Genomic DNA, 27,909 nt, shown 5'->3' with positions numbered 1-27,909 from the left:
GCATAATTCAATAAAATAATGATTTTTAGAAATATTGGATCTATATCAAAAAATAGTTGGATCTGGTTTTATTTTTTAGTTTTATTTTTTTTTAATATTACTATAATTTGGAGTGATAAGAAAGTTAGTGTTAGTGAAGTTACATTAGATAGCTCTATTGAAATATTAGAATGGTGTGGTGAAAATCATGACATTGTATTAGCAAAGACTATTAAAGGGCATGTATATAGATCAGCTAATAGAGGTAAGAATTGGCGTGATATTACAGATAATTTAGCTAGATTATCAGCAAATCTAACATCTAATAAAAGTTCTTCATTTTTGGTTAAATCTATAAGTATAAACCCTGTAGATAAAAATATAATATTAATTGTAGGATCTAAATATAATCACTTTATATCAATTAATGCTGGTGAGACATTTCGTCGGATTTCTCATACTGGTACAATCCATACTTGGTTATTTCATCCTAGTAAATCTAGATATGCTTTATTTTCTTCTTGGACTGATGGGTGCCAAAAGTCAATTTTATCTAATTTAAAAAAGAATTCAACTACAAATAGTAAATGTATTCATCAATTATTTGTAACTAAGGATTTAGGACTTTCATTTACTCGTGTTATAGATTATGTAGTCCAATTTCATTGGGATACAAATAAAAATTCTAATACAAATAGGATCTTTTTTACTCATCATAGAAAAAAACAAGGTGATCAACTTAGATATGGTGGTTGGATGCAAAATATTGATTTTTCATTTACAGATGATTTTGGATCACATTATTTAACACCTGTTAAAGGAGGTAATAAATTCTTAATATCAAATAATTATATATTTGTAGCTAAACTTCAGAATCATATACAACAAACAGTTTCATTAGTAGTATCTACAGATGATGGAGCAACATTTAAACAAGTTCAGTTACCTCATCCTTTAACAGAAAAGAGTTATACAATTTTAGATACTTCAGAGGATACAGTAATTCTTCATGTTAATCATGGTAGTGATATAATGAGTAATACGGGTCACATATATATTAGTGATAAGAGTGGTACTCGTTTTGCATTATCTTTAGCTAATAATGTACGTACAAAGACTGGAGAATGTGAATTTGATAAAGTGATGTCTTTAGATGGCGTTTATTTAGCTAATATTAAAGAACATGTCTTTGATTCAAAAAATGAAGTTGATGCTGTATCTAAAGATATGGTATTTTTATATGATTTAGATATTGATGATACAGTAGAAGATGCAGATACTTCTAGTATAGAAGCTAAACATAAATCTGGTAAACAAGGTAAAATGGAAGAAGTTGTAAAGACAGTAATTACATTTAATAAAGGTGGTGAATGGAATTATATCCAAGCACCTACTACAGATAGTAGAGGTAATCCTATTGATTGTAATCCAGATCAAGGATGTTATTTACATTTACATGGAATTAGTAATTTTGAAAATTATGCTCCATTTTATTCTGTTGAAAATGCTGTAGGTATAATTTTAGGAACTGGTAATGTTGGTACACATCTTTTATTTGAATCAGAAAATATAAATACTTATATGTCAAGAGATGGAGGTCGTACATGGATGGAAGTTCATAAAGGAGCTTATATTTATGAATTAGGTGATTTTGGGGGTTTAGTAGTTATGGCAAATGATTTGAAACAAACTAATCAAGTTATTTTTAGTTGGAATGAAGGATTATCATGGTATGATTTTGATTTAGGAATACGTACATTACAGGTAGATAATATAATGATAGAGCCTAATAGTTCTTCGATGGAATTTATTTTATATGGTACAAGAGGTAAATCTGGTGTATTATATCACTTAGATTTTAATTCTTTAGGTCAAGTTCCTTGTACAGGAGCTTCATCACCAGATACAATGGGTTCAGATTATGAGACTTGGAGTCCTAATGATGGCAAAAATTTTGAAAATTGTATTTTAGGTAAACAGCTTGTATTTACTCGTAAGAAACAGACTGCAGAATGTTATAATGGTAAAGATTTTCGAAGACCTGTAGAAAAGAATATTTGTCAATGTACTGAGGAAGATTTTACATGTGATTTTGGATTTACAAGATCTATTGGTAGTTATGAATGTAGACCTGAGAGTATTGAAATCGTTCAAGATGATCCAAAAATAGGTCAATGTACTTCCTCGGGGGTATTTTATACATCTGCATATAGGAAATTACCAGGTGATGTTTGTGTAGGGGGATGGGAACCTCCACCTGTGGCTGTACCATGTCCAGATCATGCTCCAAGTAGTATTCATGCTAAACTTATTTTTGTCCTAATTATTTGCCTTTTACTATTTTTACTTAAACAAGGTATTTTTGGTGATTGGAAACAATGGAGTGAAGTTGGTTTTGATACTTATATGCATGTACAATACAAGGTTTTAGGAGTTGCTAAACGTAGAAGCACTTCACTTCAGGGTTTACTAAGTATTATTAGTTCTTTCTTTACTAAAGATACAGCTGTTATTTTTAGTCCTTCATCTCCTAAAATTAATATGAACAGGAATTCTAATTATTCAACAGTTAATAATGGGTTTAATAATAGTGTATTTATGGAAGATGATGAAGAAGATATCTTCCAAATCCATGATATAAATACTTCAAGTCCTCAATTTTTATCTTCTGAAAAGAATCATATAAAAAATAAAACTAATGATGTAAATTTAGAACCAACACAAAAACATTATGACAATATAAATTTTAGAAATGATACTATTCTTAATGATACAGATGTATTTGATGATGATATTGATCCCCACTCTTTATTTACATCTTCTAGGCAAATGAGTAGTAAATTAGATACTTCATTTAATCATTCGGGATATATAGATAAATCAAATTCATTCGAAACTGATACAAGTAATATATTTCAAGCTAATGTATTTATGAATGATTTTATAGAAGGGGAGTCATTCCCTAAAATTCAATCTCCACATGAATATAATGAAAAGAATCAGAATTCAAATAATTATATAGATGATAATTTAAAAGATGGTATTGAATTACTATAATAAGTAATATAGATAATATATTTATGGAATAGATAGGTAGTCCCTCTGTTATATATCAAAATTACAAATTACTACTTCGAAGTAATTATGAGGTATAAGATATTATTGTAAATCTAAAGTATCTTGATAACTTCAAATTAAGAATATTGCTGATTAATATTACAAAGTGTTATATCTAACTATCACAGTCAACAAAAGTCTATATTAGATATTTTAATAAATTCACAAGGTCCTAATTTTAATACACATCTAGATTATAACGAATAATATTGATATAATATTCCATTGTAATTCAATCTTCTTTTTTTAAGAATATATTCTAAATTCTACATACCTATGTGAAACAGTCTCCTACAAATATAACTACATATATAAGCTCTAGATCTTAATAGAATTTATATTATTGACTTTAAGTCATATTCTCTATATTCTGCATAACCAAATTGTACTTCTCAATATTCCTTTTAAGAATTTCCTCAACAGGTCCTAATAGCCGCATAAAAGCTTTGCGATCAAGATATGCCACCTTACATTTACCTTTTGATTTTACAGTAGCTGCTCTAGGGGTATTCCTGAGTAAGGCTAATTCACCAAAATAATCACCTCTTTTATAAGTCATTACCTTTTGATTATCTTTAATTGCTACAGCTTCACCAGATATTACTAGGAAAAATACATCGCCTGTATTCCCTTGCTTAATAATAATATCACCATCATTAAAAGAAGAACTTTTAAGTACCATAGCTAATTTATTAAGTTCATATAGGTCCATTGTCTTAAGTATATCTACTTCTTTTAAAAATGCTTCATATGTTTCAATACGTTTTGCAGCAGCTCCTTTAACAATATGATTAAATGTTTCGCGATCTAAAGCCCATAATAAACAATCTGAAGAAGCTATAACTGTTGCTGCTCTTGGACAATTATATAATAAGGCTAATTCACCAAATGCATCTCCTGATCTTAAGCTACATAAGTGTTTCCTTTCAGATGAATCTTTAAACTCTTTAAAACAATCAACCTGACCTTTTTCAATAATGTATAGTTTATCTCCATCATCGCCTTGATTAATAATCACAGTATCTTTTGATACTACAGTTTCTACACAAGCTTGTATAATAGTCATGAGCTCATCATCATCTAAGCTATTGAACATAAACCCTTCAAGCAATTTTACTCGAATTCTATCTTCTTGCTCTTTAGATTTAGGATAATGGGGAGAGGTAAATGGTTTTATTTTGTTCCAAGCACCATAAGCCTCAGCACTAACACTTGTTCTAGGACCTCTAACTAAAAGGTTCTTTGGCATAGGGATATGATCTATAACATCTGACTCAGATCCACTATCAGATTTAGATGATATCCTCATATCACATTTCTTAGCTTCTTGTTCTTTAACAAAAATTTGTTCTGATTTTGCATCCTTTGAATTCTTTGAGCTAAAAAGTAAGTAAATCTATAGTTAGATCTAAAAATAATGGTCTTATAAACTTACCATGGACACATTATTCCCATAGCTTGGAAATATTGACTATTTCAATTTGCTCTATTAAGTTTCTTAGACTTATTTTAGTTTAGATTTGTTTTATCTAGCCTATTTCATGTATGCGTACACACCATACGTATAACCTGTCTCTGATGGGGCTATAGAGGTAATACTATCAGTATTACATTAGAGATAGTTCTAACACTAAACAATTACAACTATAGATAAGTAATATCAAGATATCTATAAATATTAAGAGAGAAATGTCAATATAGAGATGTACTAAAAAAGATGTAAAGTTTAGAGGAAGGTCTTCCCACTACATTTATTACTAAATTAGATTACAATAACTATGAAATTGTCAATTTATGATACTATTTAGTATAACTCTTAATACATCAAGTCCCATAAACTCTTATAGGTACTGTATCCCATAGACATCTTCAAATCTAGAATCTTCATGTATTTAACTAAATTGATAAATTTTAAATTTGAAAGTCATGTGTAAGATGTCTAATTACCAATGCAATTAAATTTGTAGTATCTTTGTATATATCCAGTAATCTAGAAGAGTAATAATTCTCTTGTTTACAAACGACGACCACGACGACCTCCTTTCCTTCTTGTACTATCAGTCGGTATTGGTGTTACATCCTCAATACGACCAATTTTCATACCAGCACGTGCTAAAGCTCTTAAAGCTGATTGAGCTCCAGGTCCCATACTTTTAGATTTCACGCCACCAACAGATCTTAACTTAATATGAAGAGCATGAATACCAAATTCTTTACATTTCTGAGCTACATCAACTGCTGCCATCATAGCTGCATAAGGGGAACTCTCATCACGATCAGCTTTTACTTTCATACCTCCAGTTACACGTACAATAGTTTCTCTCCCAGATAAATCAGTAACATGAATAAAAGTATCATTAAATGATGCATAGATATGGGCTACAGCAAAGTTCGTTTGACCTTCACGAACCTATAAAAATGACAAAAATGTAAGAATCATTGAGAAATTTAACTACAATTGAACATGTCTAGTAACTTCAAAATCTATAATTATAAATCAAATATATCAAATTTTAGAGTTTATTTCTTTTAAAATATTCAACTCTAAAAGTTATTTGTTAAAGTGCTTCTATTCAAGACATATATTTATTGTAATTCCCAAATAAAACATACCTGCTGGAATGGAACATCAGCAACTACAGTTTCTTTCTTCTTAGGGGCCATAGTTAATATTCTCTAATTATTAAATTATCAAAGTAAACCAAAAATCTCGAGTCAGACAGATGATCAGGAAGCAAAACGGACAATACTTTAGCTAATAGAGACACATAGACGGATAGTCTAAAACCGCAGTTACTGTAATAGACATACGTGGACCATTATACTATTACAACTATACTGTATTATTATAATCTAGATTAGATTCTAAAAACTATCCGCCAACTTATTTCTAGTGTATAACTGTCTTATTAATTTCTACACAAATATACAATCACCCTATGTAATGGGTCTACCTTAATTTTTATGTTGATTTTAACAAACAAGTACTGAAATAAAAAAAAAAATAAATTTGTGAATTAATTACTAAGTAATTTAAAGATATCTTAAGTACCTTTAAATTAGAGGGCATATTAATTATTCTAGAGAAATATAAGGAAATTGTCTACTTGATGAAAATACTTCGTAAATATTATATTCATTATCTAATAATAAATTAATGCACCTTTAGATCAATCTATTATTTTACCTTATAATACACCTTATTACTTTCTATATTGCCATATATATAAGACTCTAACTTATCAATAATATCTTCTTTAATACAATAATAAGTTGCGCATCCAGTAAGGAACATGCAAAGTAATATTGATGTCATTATCTTTAGTAAAATTACTGGGATACCATAGTTGAAATATTGAATTCCTAACAATATAAAATAAGATGTAATTTTTATATTCAAAGAAATTATATATTCCAAATTACCTATATTAATATGTACAGGGATATTCCTCAAGTCTCTATTGTATGATATATTTCTGAGATCGGCTATAATCTGATACTTGTAATAATATATATTCGTTATATTGTCAAGGTATTCAATAAACTCATACTATTTAGGGATCATGAATATATAAGGAATTTGTTAAATATTACTAATAATTAATGACATAACTTACCCCCCTACTTGTTCTTAATGATGAGCCATTAAAGTAAAGAGATTCAGAAAATATTCTGTCAAGAATAGATTTAGAAAAATTGTCAATCTCTATAAATATAGAAATATTGAATTTCATATCTTCCTTCTAGTATAGTAATATTTAATGTAAATTTAAGTACTTACTATTTTCATGTACAAAAGCCGTCATATAAAAATTTCCCTGAGGATCCTGTAAATAGATAATATCTGGAGACTATAAAAAGGTAATATATTCAACTTACAGGTCCCATTGAAAAGCATTGTATTTCATATCTCCCGACTTTTAAACTAGCTTTGTTTATCATCACAATTAGTGGTTTAGCTGCCATTTAACGAATTAACAATAGTATCACCAAATAATACTACATTGTAATATAGAAGCTAAAAATTACCTATTTGGCATTCTACACCATAATAAATATTTTCTGGCACAATTATTATGGAATTCTTAAGCTTATTATTCTGAGACAGGACATTTAAAAAGTTATATTATTACAATAATCCTATATTAAAACCTCAAATATCCCAAATATACCTGTTCAACTAGTGATGATATTAAACCAAATGATGAAAGGATAATCAATATGTAAGTTGGAAGAGTGCACATAAACGAATTTTATTATTAGTTCAGAAGCTAGTACGGTATGTGTGCAAGGTCGTGTAAAAAAATAGCGGTAAAAAATATAATAGGTATATTATAGCGGTGTCTCAAAGCGGTAAAAAAGTGATAAATTTAGAACTTTATACCGCGTAGTGTGTATAGTGTAATAATTAAAAAAAAAAAATGAATCCTAAATTTAAACCCACAAGAGCTAGACATGCACAAATATTAACTATTAATAATAATGGAAAATGGCGATATAAGGAGATTATCATTAAAATTAGAGAGTTCAGTACGCCGTAAATGTTTGAATTTACCTTATTTAATAATATCAGAAAGTGAAGATGAGAATTTAACTAAAGAACTTAATAATGTTATTACTCCTATTAAAAATCGCCAATGTCCAAATAATTCAATAAATACTGAAGATAATTATTCAGATTACACGCCAACATTGCAATTATCAAAATCCTCAATTTCTTGTACAAATATAAATGATGGAGCTAGTTATATATTAAGTGAATATGAGGAAGACAATAATAATATAAAAGATAGAAATAATAGTTTAAATGATGAATATAAAAATAGAAGTGATATTGAAAATTATCATTTTAATGAACAAATTAATTATTTAAATCAAAATACTTTAGCTAATACCCAACCATGTATACAAACTCCTAGAAAAAGTAATGGAAGACGTACTTTAAATTTCACAAGTATACGTAGAAGAAAAGGAATATATAATCATATATCAGATAGTGATTATGATGAATCTAATTCAAGACCTTCAATCACTTATCTTTCATCAGTTAAAAGAAAAAATAAAATTTTGCAATATTTAATAGATTTTGAGTCAGATTGTAGTGATAATATTAAGTTATCTGAAAATGTAAGGTCATCACTTTGTATGGGACCTGAATTAATTAATGAAAGTACATCTACAAATTTAATTGATTCTATAATTCCATCGATATCAACACAATTTTTAACTTCCCCAATATCAAATGTATGTGATATTAAATGGGAATCACCATTAACAGAATCAGTTAATTATTCAACTCCTTCAAGTAATTGGATTTCAGCTTTAGATTCATTTTCATCAGAAAAGAATATGAGTGAATCAAGTATATCAGATGAAATTGAAAATCAAAATAACAATTATTTAAATGATACATTAGAAAATCAAGAAATATCTAAAAATTCTAGTCTGAGTAATTCTACATCAATTTCACTATCTAATAATCAATATAGTATTGATAAAATTATACAGGATAAAAAATTAATAGATTTACATCCAAAAAAACTTTTTAATGAAGTTTCTAAAACATTTGTAAGAAATCGTAATGTATTATCACTTAAATGGTATAAAATATTTAATCAACGTGTATTTAAAAATCAACTTCCCTTAGAAATTCCTATTAAATGGACTGGAAAATTACATAAAACAGCAGCTCAAACATGTTTTATTACAGAATCTAATGGTAAAAAAAAGGTTTTGATTCAACTTTCAAAATATGTTTTAGATAGTGAATATAGGCTTAAAAAAACTTTGTTACATGAATGTTGTCATGTAGCTCAATTTATTATTGATAAATGTACAAATCCTCCTCATGGTCAAATATTTATGAAATGGGGTAAAATAGCTACACAAGAATTTCCAGATCTTAAAGTTGAAATATATCATAGTTATGATATTGTTTATAAATTTAGATATCAGTGTCTTAGATGTTTACAAATATTTGGGAGACAAACTAAAGTACAAAATAAATATCAAATTGTCTGTTCATTATGTAATGGGAATGTTGTTTTTATTGGCAAAGGTATTATAAATAATATAAAGAGAACTAAATATCAAAATTCTCAAAATAGTATACTTTTAAATCAAAACTCTAATGATTACTACAATGTCATTACTCCTACAAAAACTAAAAAGAATTCTAAAATATCAGGTTATTCTAATAATCCTTATGCAAAATTTGTTAAAGAAAAATTTCAAGAAATAAGAACAAAGATTCAAGAAAATAAACAGACACCTAGAAGAGCTCCAAGTTTACTTAAAGAAATTGCCATTTTATGGAAAGAAGAAAAAGAAAAGAAGAAACTCCAAGATTTGACAAATCAAATGCAAAATATTTCTATAAATAATTAAATTTATTCATTTCTATATTGAATAAATAAATCTATATTAATTTATTTCAGTTTCTTTAATCTTTGTTTTTCTAATTTGTTTAATCTAAACTTTAATACTGTAAAATTAGTTATTAATATAAAAATAAGTATAATATCTATTATAAAACCATATAGAAAGTATGTTATAACTATCTTTAATATATTAAGTTTCTTTATTGTTGATTCTATATAATATGCACCAATATATAGATTATCTTCATTAAATAAATATGAAGATTGTGAGCCTATAGTTAAAGTAGCAGGTAATGATGACATCTTAGTATTAGATGATTTTTCTAAATTTAAAATAGATTCCCAAATATTATCATTTAATATACATATATCTGTAGGTACCCAAGAATTAATTGATATTTTTCTATTAAATTTAGTAAAGGATAATAATCTACAATTAATTGAAATCGAATCTATTTTAAAATCTGAGATTTTATAAGTACCTATATCTCTATTAGTAATAAAATTTATACCATATTTTAAATTTCCAGTTATACAACATCCTTCAAAACATGAAGTATTTATTTTTGTCCAGTAATATATATTACAAGATTCTATAGATAAAGATGGATCTTGATTTGTTGAGCTTGGTATAATATCAAAATATAAAATCCAAGCTAAACAAGTATCTCTATTAATTACTTGATATATTAGAATTATAATAATTTTATAAAGTTTCATATTTAATTAAAGAAAAAAAAAGGAATTAGGATCTAACATGCAAAGAAATTCTAGTCATACTCTGACTCGCACATATTTCAGAAGATCTTTCTATATTCTAAATTTTGATAATATATATCCTGGTAATTAAAAATATAAAAAAAAAGTACCAAGAAATTTTATAAACGTCTAAATACACATTCATAACTAGGAGAATTAGATCTTTCTACCTTTTTAGCTTCTTCTGTGTTGGTTTTAATAGCATCAATACAAGGATCAGACTTAAGTTCTCTATCTGGGACCCTTTCAAATAAATCAGAAAATTTTTTTAAAACATTAATTGTCCACTCAAAATATTCTAATACATCAGATACAATATATAATAATCCATCTTGTTGTAACAAATACCAATATAATGGGATAGTAGAGTAACTAAGAGTAATAAAAGTATTAATATATAAATAATAATAAAGGTGGTAATATATTTAATTTATAATAAATAATATTAAATTAAAACATACCTTATAATCCTTCTCCTCCAATTTCTTTTTTTAAAATGAGGATCTGGAAAACAAATAAAAATTTTTTCTAATTGGTATTTCTTAATATAATTTGGAAGATATTTCATTGCATTTGTTTTAATTACACTAATATTTCTAGCTCTACCATTTTGTTGTAATGCCAAAATTCTTTCTCCCACATAATTAGTTACTTTTTCTCTAATTTCAAGTCCAAGAGACAACTTATCTGGAAACTGTGTACTAAGCCAAACTAATAATCCTCCATAACCACATCCTATATCAAGAATTTTAACATTATATTTAGTATTTTGATTATCACAAACTTTATTACCATAATTTATAGGATACTTTTTTGTATTTAAATATAATACTTTTTGATATTCTATGTTTAAGTAATTTGGATAATGTAGACTCCAGTCTATATAATTAGGGCTTATAGGATGTATCATGAAATTATCAGCTAATGGATTACAATGCTATGAAAAAAAAGGGGATAAAAGAATAAATTTGATAGAGACTTAAATATTAAGTTTATAGACTTACAGCTCTTTGACGATAGAATTTCTTCTGAGGAGGTTTAGTTATTTTATCTTCAGTTGTCATATTTAGATATTATATTTTTAGAATATATATAAAAGTATATTTAAAAAATTAGGTCAATATATTGTCTCCTTATAGTATTATTGCTTATATAAAAAGATTACCACTATTAAATAAATAATTAAAGCGAATAATGCGAATTTTCTTAGAAAGATAACTTTAACAATTATTGCTGGTATTTTATTATTAAGGTCTAATATTTAAATTTTTTTTTTTTTATATAAAATATACAATTAAAGATATTTTTAGATTAAGTCGGATTATTTATAATATCCATATAATTCTATATAACTCTTTATATATCCTTTTCAATATTTTTTTTTATAATATTGATCTAATATTATTTAAATTTATAATAGTAGATAATAAAATTTAGTGCATATTAGCGGTAAAATGTTGATTACAGGTGCATCTATGTATCAATGTCGCGTAGGACAGTTTTCAATAATACTAAAATCAAGAAAAATTAGAAATAAGGAGTATATCTAGAGTATAGGATGTCATCATTTAGTCTTATTTTACATAGTGAAGAGGATGCTATTATATCTAGGATTGGTGATACACCTGAGTTAATAATGGATTGTAAATTTGATACTAATTATGACACTTTATACACATCTCATGTAGATGGTAGAATACTCAAGTAGGTTATGATTACTTTGTAAATTACAATCATTAGATTCATTATCTGGCTCATTTAACTATTTAGAATAAAGTATGATTTTGATGACAGTTGCATAATTTCAGTTTCAGAGTTATATAAGAAAAAAGGATCTTGTAGAAATATTGAATTGAGGAATAGTAAGAATTATTATATAATTATATTTAATAATGAGATTTTGATTTAATTATACTTTTTTTTTTTGGTATTACTATAGATAAATCGATTGCAGGGTATAACACTGGTGAGATAGTATTATTAAATTCAAATTGGAAAGAGGAATGGAAATGCATTAATAGGTAATGTTTTTATTTTATGATTTAATAAGAAATTCTTAAGTATTTTTTTTTTAGAAATTCTGCAATAAATTCTCTTAAATGGATCAATGATAATATAATTGTTAATGGTGATGATGATGGATATGTTTGTGTAAGTATAACTAATTAAAATATATAGTAATATATCAAATTAATTATTTAATTATGAATTCTATTTATTGATATTTATTTTATTAGATCTGGGATACTAGAGAAAAGCCAAAAAACCCTTCAATATCATTCAAAGACTATGATGATTGTATTAATGGTAAGCTAATAATAAGTGTCATAAGATTATGAATATTTATATATATATATTTAACCATATTTTGAATTTATTTAATATTTTTTTATTTTGGCAGATATATGTTTAAGTTATACTAAACAAAATCTTCTTGTTGCCTGTGGTGATACTCTTGGAATTTATGATTTGAGAAGTATATATACAAATAAAAAGAAAGATCATTTAGTATCTTTATCAGATGCTCAAGAAGAGAATATCCTATGTATAAGCTTATTTAGGGTAAGAAGTAAAAATTTTGATGTTTTTTACTGATTAATTACTTTACCAAAAAAAAAAATTGTAGAATAATCAAAATGTTGTATGTGGAACTGATGAAGGTAACTTATTATTATTTACCTGGGATAACTTTGGAGATTGTAGTGATCGCATTACTATTCCTTTTGTTGATGGTTTTCACGGAGATAATAGTGTTGAAAGTCTTGCAATGTTAGATGAACAAACATCAATTATCGCTACTAGTGATGGAAATTTAAAAATTGTGGAATTCTTTCCAAATAAAGTTATTGGTAAGTACTTATAACCTTGGATTTTACTTGAATAAATAAGTACAAATGTATATATTTGTGCTTGATTATTCCAGTATTTTTAATATATGATTATTAATAAGTAATACAAATGACTTATCCCTCTCAAATATTCCAATATTTAGGATTTTTAAAGCATGTAAGATATAAACAAAAGTGCGATGTTTCAAATCTTGAATGCTCCAAAGTTGCTGTTTCAAGAGAGAAAAATATTATTGGTAAGTTTTGAGTTTAATAAAAGTTTTCAAATAATTTAATTTAATATTTTTAATCTTTTCCTCTTGTTTCCATAAATTTTTTTTATATAGCTTGTTCTCATGGGACAGTAATAGATATATTTGATATGAAGTTAGTTGATAATATGATTTCATCTAAACCACGAGATAAAAAAAAAAAGAAGAAAGATATTGATGGATTTTTTGCTGATCTTTAATATTCTTTTAATTTTATTTACCAGTATTACTACAAAATTTCAGTATTTATTTTTAATAGTTTATTCAATTAATTGAGGTTTGATATTTTCAATTTCTTCTAATTGCCTAAATTGTTTATTTGTTGTTACTGGAATATAAGTTGTAGGTTGTGCCTTAGTTACTGGAACATACATCTGTGGTCTTTCTTGTACTCCTTTTGCATACCCAGCTGGTACATACCTAACTGATGTTTTTGAAGGTACTACCTGAGTCACTGTAGTGGTACTCTTTTTTGGTGGTGTATATGCAACTTTCTTATATGATTTAACTGGTATATATTCAACTTGTTGTACATATACAGGTTCATATACTGTATTATAATATGTTGGTCCAGATAATCTTCTAGGAGAAGGTTCCTCAGGTAATGATAAAACTACCTCATCTTGAATATTCTGGCCACACACAATAGCTACACATAAAATGAATATTTTAAAAAATAATTTACACATCATTAATTTATTTAAAGAAATTATTCAAAAAATAAAATAAAATAAAATATAATCTCTATATTGTCCCATATTTTAATATTATTCATGCAATAATACGTGCAACCACGTAATTACCGGTAGGTCCACGTAAAAGCCGGTAGCTTCACATAACTTTATTGCATGCATAAATATATATATATACATATTTGTCAACATTGTTACTTAAAATATAATAGTAGCAAAATTAACTTATAATTACTAAATATGACTTGATTATCTGTTGAGGTTAAATTTTTAGTTGATATTCTGAATATTTTGAAGTTGTTTACAAGCTAATGAAATAGTATTATTTAATTTTTCAAAAGAAAGTTTGCAAGTTTCAAGAATCTTTTCAATATCACATTGTTGTGATTCCATAACTACATAGAAGCAATAAATTACATTAAATTTAAAATTTTTAATTATTATAAATAAAAATATCAAAAACATTACCTGCAATACGAGAATTTATCTGAGCCATATCTTGGTGAAATATTTGTAGTAGTTTTAAACGTTCAAGAATAAATGGTAAAATAGCTCCAGAAGATTTCCATTGTTGAAGTATATCATATAATTTAGTGATTCTTGTAGAATCAGTTTCATCAAACAATTTATCATTTAAATCTCTTCTCTTCTTATTTAATTGTTCAATAGATGAGGAAAGTGCCTGAACACGACGGAAAATACCCTCCAATCTATTTGAATCAAGCAGAGATAACTTTTGAGTCATATCATTAATTGCTGATTGTATATCTGAATAAGGCATTGTAGAAAGTTGGTCAATTCCAAGATATGATTCTATTAAAGAGATACGTCGTTCTAGATCAACCAAATCCTTCAAATTTAAACTTGAATTATTATCTCCAACACATACTATTGATACTTCAGTTAAATTTTCATTATTTTCTTTATTTAATTCATCAATATTTGTAGTATTATCGGAATTATTTTGAAGGTATTTAGTTGATTTTAATGTATTGGCACACTATAAGAAAAAACAAGTCATTATATAATTAATAAAGAGAAACTAATAGAGCTTACGTGTAACAACTCATTAATTATATCTTTAAAAGATATAGTTTGCTGCTTTAATGAATCGGAAGAAGGTAATTGATTACTAAATGATGCTTGTTTGCTAGCAAGTATATTCAATTGATTTTTTAACTGCTCAATTTCACCTAGTAATATATCTGGATTAGAAAAAAGTGTTGTTTGAGAAATTTCTTCATCTTTATCTATAATTTTCTGAGTTGTCTCTATAGTTTCTTTAATTTCGTCAAGATCAACTTTAATTCGTGTTAAAGCACCTTGGTAACTTTCAGTACTTATATTGGGTGGAGCTAATCTACCAACTTTAATATTCTTCTCAGATGCTACAGATTGTATCAGTTTTAAGTAGTCAGTCTTTAAAACTTCACCTAGAATTGATTGTTTATCACTTCGTGAAGTTGACTCTTGCATATTTTTAATTTGATTATCAGTTTCTTTAGTACTTTTTTGATCACCACTGTTATTTCCTAATTCTGGATCATATTCAAAGACCGTATCTTCAGATGAACGTAACATTTCAAAAAAAATAAAGAAAATTTGCTTTAATTAAAGAAAAAAAAAAAGGGAAAAAGTAAAATCTGTGAGGAGCTATGCACCCACGTAAATCTATCAGGTGCAAATCTATTCCTATATTTAATAAGAATCTTTTTTAAAAAAGTATGAAAAATTAAATATTTCATAGATGCATGAATAATTTTACTTTATTAAAATATTTATTTATATATATACAGATATGGTTTATCTTATTATATGTTATACATTACTGTCATGGTAGTGATAATACAACATTCTCCAACTCAAATAATATAACAAAAGAAGTTAAAAGTCACTATGATTTTGAAAAAAAAGTAAGACAATTTTATAATAATGGAACAAATAAAAAGGTAATGTTATTCAACTATGAATTTATTAATCTTAAACTACTACCAAATAATTCACAAAGTAGAAACCACCTAAATAAATATGTTTATAACTCCAAAAAAATTTTGAAAACTTTTCTTTTAAGAAACTACTGTTCAAAAATAAGTAGTTATATTAAAACAAGATATAATTGGCTTGATGTATCTAGAAACTGGCAAGAACGTTTATATAGATATGGATATTGGATCTGCTTAAGAGATACTGGAGCAGGAGGAGATTGTTTATATAGTTCAGTAATATCAGCATTAGACCTCAAAAATATAACAGTAACTGATTTACGTAAAAAAGTTGCAAATAATTTTGTTGGTTTTAAAAATGAAGAAATTAAAGCTATAAGTGAAAATTATACATCTAATTTATTTAAATATCAAAAATTAAATAAAGAAGAGAGTATAATACACATTATAGAAAATAACTGGGATAGTGTATCATTCATAGATAAATTAAAAATGATGTCTTATCAAGAGCTATCTGGTATATGGGATGATCCTTGGTCACCGACAAATATATTAAATAATAATCAATTAGAAAATAGAAATATAACAACACCTTTCTTAAAAGCTATAATGGTTCGTGATAAATTATCAATACCTGGGAATATTCATTGGGGTACAGAATTAGATATTAATAGTTTAGAAGAGATTTTAAATATACAGATCTTGCTATTTTGGAAAGAAAGGGGTATTTTCTATCCAATAATAAATGTTAATTCAAATGCAGATTATATAATATTACTATATTATGATGGAGTAATTCAACATTTTCAGGTAATTGGAATAAAAAAAGTTACATCAAATTTAAATGAAGATTTCGTTTCAAAATTTACAAGTTATTCTTTACCTAGAATAATAAGATATCTTATTAAAAATGATACAAAAAAAGACTTAGAACCAAAACAATCTATTTAATTTCTAAATCAAGACTTTAAAATTTTATAAAATTATCTTATGCAACTTGTAATAATGAAATTTCAAAAACTAAATCTGCATTTCTTGGGATAATTGGTGGTGAACCTTTTAATCCATATCCAAGTTTAGATGGAATAAAAATTCTTCTTTTTTCATTAACAAGCATACCTTTTACACCTTGATCAAAACCTTTAATAACATCACCACATCCAAGAGTAAATGAGAATATTCCACTATCAAATTTTTTCCCATTAGAAGCTAGTCTACCTTCATACTTAACTTTAACATTACTTCCATTTAATGCAATTTGTGGTTTATCATGTTTTGGTAAATTGGTTATTGACAGAACTTCATATTTTAATCCATTAGAAAATTCTCGACAATAACCTGGTTTAATTTCATTAGAATTTTGTTTTCCTTTAAAATTTATAATATCTTGTGGATTAATTTCAGTTTCTTTTTTTAATTGGTTTTTATCTTGAAATTCTCTTTGTTCATAAATAATTTCATTTTTATGACAGCCTTTACTTCTTAAAGGTAAATTTGCAATACAATGTATTGTACCATTCCCTTTACAAAGCATTATAGAATTTATTGGAAATTTTAATTGCCTTAAACAAGTATTTGGCTGTGCTTTTGTAACAGTTGCTATTCTTAATATTTGGTTATTATTTGACAATTTTACAAATATATCAACCTTATCTCCATCAACAAGAGTAATTTGTGCCAATGTAAGCCCAAATTCCTCATATTTAAAGGAATCTAAATTCCTCTTATTTTTATTTGTAGATAATATAATTCTAAAGATCTTGAACATTATTCTATCACTAAGAATTTTGACTATTTAATTTACTTATTTCTATTATATCTCCCGGTTAAGGCATTATTGCGCCATTATTACAAATTCTTATTAGCTATAATTAGGTATCATACACATAATTAGTTAATTTTAACGAACTCTGTTAATACTAAAGATACTGTTTCATTAATTGTGTGTAATATGTATCACAATATATTACAATACAAACATTACTTAAGATAACTTGTACTATACTCACTTAACCTATTTATCTTAAGATTATTCTAAAATCTTCACTTTTCTAAAAGATTCATTAATATTGATAAATATTTAATTGATAATGCAAACATTCAAAGATCTTCATCATCATCTTCAATTGGCGCATTTGCAGCATCAGTCAATTCCTTCTCAGCTTGAGCAACAAGAGTTGGATCAATAGATACTTCAGGTGCCTTTGCATGCTGACCTACAAATAGAAGAGCTGGTTGATTAGTAAGTCTCCTTGCTAACCATAAAAATGGTTTTTCGAAATTGTAATTACTTCTAGCAGATACATCATAATATTGTAAATTACGTCTCCTATGATATTGAATTTGTCTTGCCTTAACTTGTCTATCCTTAACATCTACCTTATTTCCAACTAGAACTATTGGTATATTCTCACATACACGTACAATATCACGATGCCAGTTAGGGACATTTTTATAAGTTATTCGCGAAGTCACATCAAACATAATGATAGCACATTGACCTTTAATATAATATCCATCCCTTAATCCACCAAATTTTTCTTGACCTGCCGTATCCCATACATTAAAAATAAGTGGACCAAAATCTGTATTAAATCTTAATGGATGTACTTCAACTCCAATAGTTGGTATGTATTTCTTCTCAAATTCACCTGTCAAGTGACGTTTTACTAGTGTCGTTTTTCCTACACCACCATCACCAACCAGTGCAAGCTTGAATTCTGGTGCTTGTACTGCCATTACTTGCAAATTTTAATGTTCTGAGTACTTTACAATAACTATTAATTTCTTCTCCTCCGTGTCCCCCTTCTCTAATAGCCGTCTTATTGTAGCACCCACAATACTGAAAGCGCCTAATATACTTACCGCTAATGTATCATGAGTATTGTAAACTAATAATAAAAAAAGAGGAAATTACTTGTACAACTGTTTAATAAAGTATATAAAGACTTATTAAATACTAAATTAACAATCTACGTATATTAAGTGCATGTTGAATTGCAACATTCTTTAAATGAGATAAATTAGATTGTAGACACGTATCACATTTTGTAATACGCTGTGTCACTAAAGTAGCTTTTTCTTCAATCCCTAAACAACAAAATGATATCATATCACCTTGTGAATCTTCTATATAACTTGGATCACATACCCAATATCCACCAGATAAGTAAAGAAATGAGACAAATATAGGAATATACTTTAGTATACGACTTGAAGAGTTTTCTTGTACATTTGTGTCCTCATAAATATTTTCACCTGGCTCCAATGAAATATTATCACTAGATATCCTATACCATGAATATTCTTTATCCCATTCAATATTTTTTGGTATATTTGTATCTATTAAGGAAGCTACAGCTGCAAGGAAACAATAATCTAGAGCATTTCCATCATAAGATAGACATACTATATCTATATATATTACCCAAAATATATCCTTATCATTAACTTTCGAATACAACAAGTCCTTATTTAGAATTCTTGTATCATTTAAACATTCCATTATTGTATTTGCTATATATATAGATTGATTAGTACTTACTGTAAGTCCACAAACCTTAGGAAAATCTATATTAACAATAATTCTACGTTGAATATCACTATCTGATTCATTAGCTGCAATTTTATTTGTACTCCCTGCCATATATGATGAATTTCCAGCTTTTATTGAAACAGAGCAATCATAATTAGGTATTGTATTCTTTTGAATACATATACTACGGGATATTTCCGATGTTCTTCCATCTGGGCGTATGCCTTGTTCTATAAATCTTTTAAGATATTCATTTGGACATAGTGACCATAATAAGTCTTTATTCATTTATTTGAAGTCTTCAACTCTAATAGAGTGTAAGACCTGATATAGCTTAGGCGTGGGAAGTATCCATACATTTGGCGGTTTTATCAAGAGGATAATAACGTAATGCATGGTCTAAAAACTTCCAGGAATATTTAGATTTTTAAACAGATTACAAATCTTTAGGATTATTATATGAATTGATGCAATTAAAGAGATTATTAGTTTGGTACATAATGTAGTACAGATGCAATATCCCCGAAGTATAGTTGAACACTTGGATAAATTAATTAAGCAGGCCAAAGCTCTTTCTGAGTCTTCATATATAGATGGAAGCATAACGAGAGAATTGGATAGTAATAAACTTATTGGTATAGATCTACTTCAAAATAGACGCAATATTTGTATGATACAGAAAAGTACAATGGAAGAACTGATACAACTTTATCAGGAAGAGTTAAAACAATTACAAAGTGCTTTGAGATCTATTGAAGAAGAAGAAAGAAGAATTGAAATTTCTTTAGCTCGTGAAAATATGAATCTTGATAATGGATCAGCTGCAACTAGATCTCTGGAACTTATTGAACGAGATACAGTTAGGAATTGGAGTATAGAAGAACTTGAAGAATTCCAAATTTCACAGGCAAATGATGAAATAAATAAAGATAACTTAAATATCAATTATAATAAAGATGAAAATATAGAAGATTCAAGTGGAGATATAGAAACTTCAACGAAAAACCTGCCTCCAATTCTACCTCTTAAAGGTAAAACTAAAGGAAAAAAGGAAGCTCGGTGGGCAATAACTATACCTCAAAGGTACAATTATATGAGAAATCGGCATACAAGTCAATTAAAAGATATCTCAATAAAACAAATTTTAGCTGGGAGAAAGGAACCCGAGATAGAACAAAAGGATATAGTCCGTGAGTTGCACAAAATTTATAATCAAAAAGAAGCTTCAAGGAATAAACTAAGTTCTAGATTAGCACTTCAATTTTAGAATGATAATATCTTAATACATATTAGGAATCTCCAATTATAATTGTAGGTCTATTTATTTTAGATCTTGTAAGTAAATAAGAACATTTCTTTGTTCCCACAATTCTTTCCAAAGCTAATGAATTAAGCTCATGAAACAGCACGATTGAAAGAGGATCCCTGGTTTTGTTTTTAGATTTATCAATACATGGAAAGTTTAGGCTATATATACAATCAACATATATAACTGGAAATATTGGAGGACCCCAGAAAATAACAGTTGTAGCCCCCTTCAATAAATATCTCCTGAAGAATAGAAATCTCTCCGTAGTTATTAAAATAGGTAGTTCACCTTTATAAAAAGCAAGCCTATTTTTTGATAAAGAAGAATTTGAGGATGATTCATGGCAAGATCCAAACACTGCACTTTGTTGTATAAGATATTTTCGTATTCGAAGATATGAAATATAATTTGGAAGAACTAATAATACTCTTTGATTTATCCCATCTATAGCTGCTAATATATCGGGATATAAATAACTTGACATATATGATAACATGGATTCTTCAGAATCTATTTGATTACTAACCTTTATAAACATTTGTTTTAAATCAGGAACAAGAGATGCAGCTATATTTAAAGGTAATTCAAATTTATTTATATTTGATAGTTTTCTTAATCTCTCTAGACTATTCCATAGTCTTACATAACCTCTACAATTATTTGTGTATTTTCTAAATAAACATGTAAAGTCTTCAGAGCGACCTGATGCTATTAAGATTGTTTGTCTCATTATTTTTGAATTTCCATCTATAAAAGGCTGATATATCCTTCTAATATCACATGATCCAAGATTTTTACTAGGAAGTTTATTTAATACATCAAATATATCCAGCAAATGTTCCCAGTTTTGCATTAAAATTATGTCAGCTCCATATATAAGGCAAATTTCGACACTAGACAGAAATCCATATTCACGTTTTGTATCTGATTCTCCTCTAGTTCCAATAATACGTCTTAGCCCTAATGGAGATGCAAGTATAATGTCCGATTGATCAAAAGGACTATAAAACAATATTCCAGATTTAGATACTTGAATACCAACACGATAATCATCATCATGATTACTATTTACAAATAGATATCTATATAATGGGTCATCTCTTACAATACCTACTTTTTCAGCCTCATCATTTTGGGATTCAAGTTCAGGATCTCCAAATTCCTTATTAAATCTATCAAGATATTTTGCTCTTTTACCTTGAGGTAGTAGTTTAATCAAAATATCAACACATCTTTTGGCTGTTCCACGAAATGGAGATAAAATCAAAATTCTACAACGATGAAATCCTTGATCTCTTAAATTATCATCACCTAAATGATCAATATTGTGAGTTATCCCTTTAAAAGAACTCTCATTATTTTTAATATATTTCTTTAAAACAGAATTATTTGATAATACTAATTTCCTTATACAAGAGATATGATTACTAATGTGTAACATTACCAAAGATACTATCCAAGGAGAAAGTATGCAGTCAGGATCGCAATATTCAATATCAATATAACCATTTATGTATCTAAATAATGACTGCAGCTCCACTACTATATTATCTCTAGTATGTAAAGGAAAATCTTGAGTCAGAGTCTTCCAGTTTGAAATTATTTGTCCCTCAATCCCAAAGTAGTCCAAACAGACAGTTTTTTGAGATATATCTGCAGTGGTAAATTTCTCAATATCATTCATTCGATGTGATTTTCGTGAAAAAGGAGATCTAAAGGGAGAAAACCCTTGTGGATGTACAATTACCAAGTCATTTGAGAAATTGAATTTAGATTCTATAGATTGTAAAGATATCATCCCAAAATTTGTATAGTCATTAAAATAATTCTGTGTTAAATTAGAGATATTAGTGTTATTCTCGACATGTGACTCGGTTTTAGAGGTGTAATCGGATTTATCAACTGAATTATCGCACACTATTCCATCTTTTAATGTACAGTCCTGTAAATCCTTCGAAAATAATTCTTCACTTTTAGGATTTAATTTTAAGTTCTTCACTTTTGTCTTGTTTAGGATCGGTTCTTCGCTACAAACATTTATCATTGATAACCAGTTAGAAAAAATATCTTCAGTAGATGACAATGGTTCATCTATATCACTAATAGTTGAGTCTGATAATATATTTGACTTTAAAATTCTGTCATTACTCTGTAAATATCTAGAAATTCCCTTTCTATCTCTACATCTTTTTAAAGAGGTCCCTCCTTTACATTCTTCATGAGTAAATTTATCAATTTCCCTATTATCCAATATCCTTCTTTTTCTAGTATCACTATTAAATTTCTTGCTGAGTTTATCTTTATTTCTATGATTATTCTTCATAACTAATATTCAAAATAATTGAAAACCTAATCATTTAAAGTCTTCTTGGTACCTATACATTCCATTAGCGCTGGCGCCAATACAAGTTAGAAACCTAAATTTGCAGTTATTATATTAGATTCAGATATATAAGATATAAATGATGCAACGAAGTATGACATAGAAGCAGAAATTAGTCCACTTAAAACCATTGTAAAAGCTGCTTTATAAGGAGGTATACTACAAAACTTTCCCTTTATCATGCCTAGTATGGACAATGTAGCTACACAACATAAGCAGACAAAAATATATGATGGTTTAATTGAATATAATTCATAAAGAGAATAACGATTACAGAATAACTCGAAAAAAGCAAATGACAGAAGAGGAATAGATCCAAATAAACTGAAGCTAAGAAACATAGTAAGAGCTCCTTTTATAGGTTGTAGTCTGGGTGATTCATTCACTTCACATAAGAGACCCAACTCCTCCATCATCATATGTGATATAAAAAAGTTTTTATATTTAAAAGCAAGCCTTGCCATGTCATTTGCATCCTGCAATGAGAATCCATGTTTATTTCTATAAATTTCGACCATCTCACTTATTTCTTCTTCGGGACAATGCTCAATTTCCCATTCTTCTCTTTGCTTTTCTGCATTAATGAATTCATGTTCTGCTGAGGAACTTACATATTCCCCCATAGACATTGCAAAAGCATCAGCCAATAAACTCCCCATACATATAGTGAATATTTGTTTTAATTTAAAGTGTACAGCAACGCATCCAGATACCAGTGCAAATATCGTGACTATACCATCCAAACCTCCAAATACTACAATCTTTAACAGTTCACTATGGCTATGTATATGGTTTTCTTGATGCAGATCCCCAATATGAGCCATTCTAAAGGAAAAAATAACTGTCAGATGCAATACTATTTAAGGGTAATACCTTACTTACCTTGATGATTCAATGTCACGTTGTTCATAAGCAACTCTGGCAGCATGAATACGACTATTAAGTACTTGTAAATTACCGTTTATAATTCTGATTAATGTATTCATATAGGCATATAAATTCAAAATAAATTATTAAAATAACTAAAGTAATAGTTTCAAGAAATGTTTCTATACTTGTTCACTTTTAGTACCTTTCAGAGCGCCAACTAATTTGTTAAGTAAAAATATGACATTTTACTTAAATTACGTGATTGTTAATATTTAAAAACAAATAATTGATACCTCATTTATAATAAATATAGATAAATCCTGAGTTTTTCAAATATTTTTTTATAATATAAAAAGTGTCTATTATATATTACTTAGTAGAATAAAAATTGCTTTTATATTCTATTTTAGCGCCATAATACAAAATATTTGATAAAATAAGCGCTCAAGATAAACTTACTAATTTTTTTTGCATGTACCTGAGTCAGTTAATAACCCCACAAAAGCTGTACTGCAGTCAAAAATTGACCCCACAGTATTTTTATTAAAGCCTTCTTTATGTGTTTTATCTTTCTTAATCTTTAAACAAATTTATATATTCTCCAGAAACTATAAAACTAGAGGTCTTTATTATGGATACTTTAAAAAAGTTTCAAGATAGCCAAATTCAAGACTATTGGTATAATCACAATGTATATAATGGTATGGACCTAGTATTGCAAAATAATTCAAATATTAAAGTTATACAACAGAGAAATATAGTAGAACCCTTCAATAGATTATGTCATGAATATAACTACTTACCCAAAGATCAACATATAAATGGACAGAGGCTACCAATGATAGACTCTTGCAAACCATATTCTTATTTTACAAACATGATGAAAAAAGGACTTATATGTTTTTCTTGTGGGAATTCTCTAAATAGAACACAATTGGAATATACTGATAGTGAAATATCTACGATACCCACGTGTTCTACTTCTACAGATATATCTTTAATCCCAAGTTTTGTATGTAGGATGGATGTATGTGGTAGAGCGATTTGCTACAATTGCAAAGTGTATGCCGAATCTGAAAACGTGATATTATTTAATACAAGCACTAGATTATGTACAATTTGCTACTATCAAAGTAACTATAATAAAAATAATATGAATAAACCAAGGAATCCAATTGAGTGGCACTGGTGCTTCCAGACAGCAGACGATTTAACATACTTAAGACAACTCAGGACTGGTTTAGTAAATGGGAATGGATTACATATAGAATTAAGTGGTAAGAGACAAGGTTGCTGGAGAAGAAGAAAAGAAGGGATAAGGAAACACTTCAGCTTCAAGCAATATGGAGGATTTTTTGAAAGTAGAATGATCGCATTAGATTTGGGGTACCTACAATCTAAAGCTTCTAGTTTGGAGTATAAAGCTATTCCCTTTATTATGACATTAGACAATAATAGTAAATATGATATTATTCCCAAAAGAATAGCAAAAGAAGAAAATCCTGAGGGATCTGAGTCATTACAAATTTCAAATGATATTTGTTGCATCTGTTTCAAAGGAATATTGGGTCAATCATATTCCAAAAAATTAGAAATAATTATTTATTCTTGTAATCACAAGTATTGCAATCTGTGCCTCGATTACATTGAATCTAAGTTTTTAACGGAAAACTGTCCTCACAGCTTTTTTAATGAAGAAAAAGTATGTATAATTTGCCACAAATTTAAAGATAAAACTCAGGATAACTTTAGGAATTTATTGAAGTACTTAATTAATATTTTACCCTGTAGAATATCACTAATTAAACTTGATATCTTTAATATGGAGTGGAAGACTCCCTATGCATCATTCAATATATTAGGTGCTAGTGGTATCTTAGATTCACGACTAGAAGCCTATAAATTAATTGTAAGATATCAACATGATAATGAAGGAAGTACATATGATCGGAGTATATTCTACGGTGAATTCAACGGTAAAGTAGGTTACTATACTCAATTTATTAAAAATGGAGTGTTGAGAATTTATGGACCTTACGATTCTCATGATGAGGCTGGAAGAAGGTGGGATTTAGATGCATTGAAATATTATGGAGCAGAATATGCCATGACAAAAGCATATTTTCCAAAATTATTAACTTGGCTATCATTACCAGAACATTTACAACGTTATTTTTTAGCTCCTTGGATAGTATGGACAATAGACAAAATAAGGGATAGGTATTGCATTCCAACAACTTTCATATCCAGTAATATAACGAAGTGTTACGATGTAATAGTAATTGGAGCAGGAGTCGCAGGAATGAGAGCTGCTGAACTTCTACTTCAAAGGAATCTACAAGTTATAATACTTGAGGCTCAAAATACGTCTTTAGGCCGTGCTTGTTCATACAAAAAGTGGCCCAAAAAGTCAAATAGTCAATTAAATTCAAAATCATATTATTTTCATCGCAAGGATATTGGAAAACCTGGAATTCGTGTCCCTATTGAAACTATTGAGTTATGTAATGAGTTACTAAAACTTTCAATGGAACTTTTGGAGGAAGTAGCTATTGATATATACCATCCACTATCTAATATCCTAGATAATCCAATTAAAATATTTAATACTCAATATGATGGAGGATATACTGACATAAATCCTTCAAGATCTATTATTCAGAAGTTAGGAGAAATTAAGAAGCCAATAAATTGGAGATGGCTACTAATAAATCATTGTATCCCCATTATTATGAAAAGATTAAATATCTCAAATCTAAGTCCAATAGCATGGAGTATCATAGAAATTATGACTAAAGGAGACTATGATGAAAATCTGAATAAAGGCATTGAACAAATTTATTGGGAAAGATTACCTAGATTTGTAGGATTTGAGGAAGCTCCTTGGAGAGAGTATTGGTGTTGTCCTAATGATGATACTAATCAAGTGTCAAATAACTCTGGATCTACAAAAGTACTTAATAGTGAAATAGAAGTTAATATTGAAGATCTAGTTAAGGCAACAATCAACCATACTTTGTACAATAAAAATGTTACTGATATTCTATACAACAACGAGACGGATCAAGTGAATGTAAGAGCCGCAGATGGAACTTGGTATAGGGCTATATGTGTACTTTGCACCTTACCAATTGGAGTATTAAAGGGTTGTATTAAGTCTAATACTAGTTTAAATATTAATGAAATTCAACAATTTTATCCCACATCTAACTCATCAACTATAAACTTTTCGCCTCTACTGCCATCTGAAACAATTAATTCTATTGAATCTATTGATATGAACAACTATACAGAAGTTTATCTGACATTTGATAATACCCATGATCAATTTAAATCATGGTGCCCAATATTGGAGGGAAAGATATACAATCTGAACAATTCTTCAGTGACTATTTATATTAATAACGAAACTCCTGGATCTTTAGTTTGTGGTATATCTCAGGAATTGTGTGATCGTTTTAGCACGAAATCATCTTCAAAGTTACCTCTAAGACAATTAGTTGATATTTGCCTTGAATTACTCAGAGATATTGTAACTGATTCAGTTGAACTTATTCTCCTCGACTGGTCTGTTAAAGTCTGGAAGGATGATGAGTTTACAAGAGGTAGTATCCCTGTCCATACTATAGATAGTAAGGAAATTCATATTGTGCAATTAATAAAGCCCCATTTCGATGGTCACTTGTACTTTGCTGGAGATGGAACAACAGTTAACAATTTTGGAACAGTGAATGGAGCCTTATTAAGTGCTAAAAGAGCAACAACCCAAATTTGTCAATTCCTTGATAACCGATAGATCTTCAATTGGGAATATAAATCTAAATATATATTTTATGATATAA

At 27.7% G+C, this 27,909-nt stretch overlaps 17 protein-coding genes across 17 annotated transcripts, besides 23 other annotated features; 6 read left to right on the top strand and 11 right to left on the bottom strand.

Annotated features, from left to right (window-relative positions):
- Nucleotides 1-18: 18 nt before the first annotated feature.
- Nucleotides 19-3,036, top strand: CMU_006790 (BNR/Asp-box repeat-containing protein; the record flags this gene model as incomplete). Its single annotated transcript, XM_002142069.1, has 1 exon — nt 19-3,036. The coding sequence occupies one exon, from the start codon at nt 19-21 to the stop codon at nt 3,034-3,036; it is 3,018 nt and encodes a 1,005-aa protein (XP_002142105.1).
- Nucleotides 67-109: a sequence feature (AT_rich).
- Nucleotides 3,037-3,445: 409 nt separating the features above from the next.
- Nucleotides 3,446-4,542, bottom strand: CMU_006780 (cAMP-dependent protein kinase regulatory subunit, putative; the record flags this gene model as incomplete). The annotated part of the gene is made up of 2 exons (XM_002142068.1): nt 3,446-4,475; nt 4,532-4,542. 2 exons carry the CDS (start codon nt 4,540-4,542, stop codon nt 3,446-3,448), a joined length of 1,041 nt encoding a protein of 346 aa, XP_002142104.1.
- A 262-nt stretch (nt 4,543-4,804) lies between these two features.
- On the bottom strand, nt 4,805-5,797 carry CMU_006770 (40s ribosomal protein S14, putative). The gene is made up of 2 exons (XM_002142067.1): nt 5,710-5,797; nt 4,805-5,506 (listed from the first exon to the last, which is right to left on the bottom strand). Exons 1-2 carry the CDS (start codon nt 5,758-5,760, stop codon nt 5,111-5,113), a joined length of 447 nt encoding a protein of 148 aa, XP_002142103.1. The 5' UTR covers nt 5,761-5,797; the 3' UTR covers nt 4,805-5,110.
- Nucleotides 5,798-6,086: 289 nt separating this feature from the next.
- Nucleotides 6,087-6,108: a sequence feature (AT_rich).
- Nucleotides 6,109-6,220: 112 nt separating this feature from the next.
- Nucleotides 6,221-6,255: a sequence feature (AT_rich).
- Nucleotides 6,256-7,498: 1,243 nt separating this feature from the next.
- Nucleotides 7,499-7,519: a sequence feature (AT_rich).
- A 59-nt stretch (nt 7,520-7,578) lies between these two features.
- On the top strand, nt 7,579-9,483 carry CMU_006760 (uncharacterized protein; the record flags this gene model as incomplete). Its single annotated transcript, XM_002142066.1, has 1 exon — nt 7,579-9,483. The coding sequence occupies one exon, from the start codon at nt 7,579-7,581 to the stop codon at nt 9,481-9,483; it is 1,905 nt and encodes a 634-aa protein (XP_002142102.1).
- Nucleotides 9,461-9,630: a sequence feature (AT_rich).
- CMU_006750 (uncharacterized protein) lies at nt 9,525-10,196 on the bottom strand (the record flags this gene model as incomplete). The annotated part of the gene is made up of 1 exon (XM_002142065.1): nt 9,525-10,196. The coding sequence occupies one exon, from the start codon at nt 10,194-10,196 to the stop codon at nt 9,525-9,527; it is 672 nt and encodes a 223-aa protein (XP_002142101.1).
- Nucleotides 10,161-10,217: a sequence feature (AT_rich).
- A 102-nt stretch (nt 10,218-10,319) lies between these two features.
- Nucleotides 10,320-10,341: a sequence feature (AT_rich).
- A 13-nt stretch (nt 10,342-10,354) lies between these two features.
- Nucleotides 10,355-11,299, bottom strand: CMU_006740 (tRNA -methyltransferase family protein; the record flags this gene model as incomplete). Its single annotated transcript, XM_002142064.1, has 3 exons — nt 10,355-10,607; nt 10,697-11,172; nt 11,240-11,299. 3 exons carry the CDS (start codon nt 11,297-11,299, stop codon nt 10,355-10,357), a joined length of 789 nt encoding a protein of 262 aa, XP_002142100.1.
- Nucleotides 10,615-10,691: a sequence feature (AT_rich).
- Nucleotides 11,298-11,350: a sequence feature (AT_rich).
- Nucleotides 11,351-11,490: 140 nt separating this feature from the next.
- Nucleotides 11,491-11,671: a sequence feature (AT_rich).
- Nucleotides 11,672-11,793: 122 nt separating this feature from the next.
- Nucleotides 11,794-13,535, top strand: CMU_006730 (uncharacterized protein; the record flags this gene model as incomplete). Its single annotated transcript, XM_002142063.1, has 9 exons — nt 11,794-11,939; nt 12,006-12,097; nt 12,175-12,256; nt 12,311-12,386; nt 12,473-12,542; nt 12,637-12,797; nt 12,862-13,084; nt 13,228-13,320; nt 13,411-13,535. 9 exons carry the CDS (start codon nt 11,794-11,796, stop codon nt 13,533-13,535), a joined length of 1,068 nt encoding a protein of 355 aa, XP_002142099.1.
- Nucleotides 12,103-12,161: a sequence feature (AT_rich).
- Nucleotides 12,398-12,471: a sequence feature (AT_rich).
- Nucleotides 12,574-12,631: a sequence feature (AT_rich).
- Nucleotides 13,333-13,374: a sequence feature (AT_rich).
- A 60-nt stretch (nt 13,536-13,595) lies between the features above and the next one.
- On the bottom strand, nt 13,596-14,027 carry CMU_006720 (uncharacterized protein; the record flags this gene model as incomplete). Its single annotated transcript, XM_002142062.1, has 1 exon — nt 13,596-14,027. One exon carries the CDS (start codon nt 14,025-14,027, stop codon nt 13,596-13,598), a length of 432 nt encoding a protein of 143 aa, XP_002142098.1.
- Nucleotides 13,991-14,049: a sequence feature (AT_rich).
- A 3-nt stretch (nt 14,050-14,052) lies between these two features.
- Nucleotides 14,053-14,077: a microsatellite.
- A 220-nt stretch (nt 14,078-14,297) lies between these two features.
- Nucleotides 14,298-15,608, bottom strand: CMU_006710 (uncharacterized protein; the record flags this gene model as incomplete). Its single annotated transcript, XM_002142061.1, has 3 exons — nt 14,298-14,422; nt 14,496-15,027; nt 15,084-15,608. 3 exons carry the CDS (start codon nt 15,606-15,608, stop codon nt 14,298-14,300), a joined length of 1,182 nt encoding a protein of 393 aa, XP_002142097.1.
- Nucleotides 14,435-14,483: a sequence feature (AT_rich).
- A 112-nt stretch (nt 15,609-15,720) lies between the features above and the next one.
- Nucleotides 15,721-15,769: a sequence feature (AT_rich).
- A 9-nt stretch (nt 15,770-15,778) lies between these two features.
- Nucleotides 15,779-16,921, top strand: CMU_006700 (uncharacterized protein; the record flags this gene model as incomplete). Its single annotated transcript, XM_002142060.1, has 1 exon — nt 15,779-16,921. The coding sequence occupies one exon, from the start codon at nt 15,779-15,781 to the stop codon at nt 16,919-16,921; it is 1,143 nt and encodes a 380-aa protein (XP_002142096.1).
- Nucleotides 15,782-15,820: a sequence feature (AT_rich).
- Nucleotides 16,366-16,396: a sequence feature (AT_rich).
- A 15-nt stretch (nt 16,922-16,936) lies between the features above and the next one.
- Nucleotides 16,937-16,957: a sequence feature (AT_rich).
- Nucleotide 16,958: 1 nt separating this feature from the next.
- On the bottom strand, nt 16,959-17,738 carry CMU_006690 (peptidyl-prolyl cis-trans isomerase, fkbp-type family protein; the record flags this gene model as incomplete). The annotated part of the gene is made up of 1 exon (XM_002142059.1): nt 16,959-17,738. The coding sequence occupies one exon, from the start codon at nt 17,736-17,738 to the stop codon at nt 16,959-16,961; it is 780 nt and encodes a 259-aa protein (XP_002142095.1).
- A 332-nt stretch (nt 17,739-18,070) lies between these two features.
- CMU_006680 (GTP-binding nuclear protein ran/tc4, putative) lies at nt 18,071-18,709 on the bottom strand (the record flags this gene model as incomplete). The annotated part of the gene is made up of 1 exon (XM_002142058.1): nt 18,071-18,709. One exon carries the CDS (start codon nt 18,707-18,709, stop codon nt 18,071-18,073), a length of 639 nt encoding a protein of 212 aa, XP_002142094.1.
- Nucleotides 18,710-18,929: 220 nt separating this feature from the next.
- CMU_006670 (3' exoribonuclease family protein, putative) lies at nt 18,930-19,793 on the bottom strand (the record flags this gene model as incomplete). The annotated part of the gene is made up of 1 exon (XM_002142057.1): nt 18,930-19,793. The coding sequence occupies one exon, from the start codon at nt 19,791-19,793 to the stop codon at nt 18,930-18,932; it is 864 nt and encodes a 287-aa protein (XP_002142093.1).
- Nucleotides 19,794-20,016: 223 nt separating this feature from the next.
- Nucleotides 20,017-20,772, top strand: CMU_006660 (uncharacterized protein; the record flags this gene model as incomplete). Its single annotated transcript, XM_002142056.1, has 1 exon — nt 20,017-20,772. The coding sequence occupies one exon, from the start codon at nt 20,017-20,019 to the stop codon at nt 20,770-20,772; it is 756 nt and encodes a 251-aa protein (XP_002142092.1).
- A 22-nt stretch (nt 20,773-20,794) lies between these two features.
- Nucleotides 20,795-23,137, bottom strand: CMU_006650 (uncharacterized protein; the record flags this gene model as incomplete). The annotated part of the gene is made up of 1 exon (XM_002142055.1): nt 20,795-23,137. The coding sequence occupies one exon, from the start codon at nt 23,135-23,137 to the stop codon at nt 20,795-20,797; it is 2,343 nt and encodes a 780-aa protein (XP_002142091.1).
- Nucleotides 23,138-23,223: 86 nt separating this feature from the next.
- CMU_006640 (uncharacterized protein) lies at nt 23,224-24,183 on the bottom strand (the record flags this gene model as incomplete). The annotated part of the gene is made up of 2 exons (XM_002142054.1): nt 23,224-24,022; nt 24,080-24,183. 2 exons carry the CDS (start codon nt 24,181-24,183, stop codon nt 23,224-23,226), a joined length of 903 nt encoding a protein of 300 aa, XP_002142090.1.
- A 6-nt stretch (nt 24,184-24,189) lies between these two features.
- Nucleotides 24,190-24,219: a sequence feature (AT_rich).
- A 179-nt stretch (nt 24,220-24,398) lies between these two features.
- Nucleotides 24,399-24,422: a sequence feature (AT_rich).
- A 276-nt stretch (nt 24,423-24,698) lies between these two features.
- Nucleotides 24,699-27,863, top strand: CMU_006630 (amine oxidase, flavin-containing family protein; the record flags this gene model as incomplete). Its single annotated transcript, XM_002142053.1, has 1 exon — nt 24,699-27,863. One exon carries the CDS (start codon nt 24,699-24,701, stop codon nt 27,861-27,863), a length of 3,165 nt encoding a protein of 1,054 aa, XP_002142089.1.
- Between the last annotated feature and the right edge of the window lie 46 nt (nt 27,864-27,909).

Source organism: Cryptosporidium muris, genomic scaffold, assembly GCF_000006515.1.
Source record: "Cryptosporidium muris RN66 scf_1106632354001 genomic scaffold, whole genome shotgun sequence".
Classification (NCBI taxonomy): domain Eukaryota; phylum Apicomplexa; class Conoidasida; order Eucoccidiorida; family Cryptosporidiidae; genus Cryptosporidium; species Cryptosporidium muris.
Note: the sequence above shows the minus strand (reverse complement) of the source record. Positions and strands in the feature narration are given on the sequence as shown.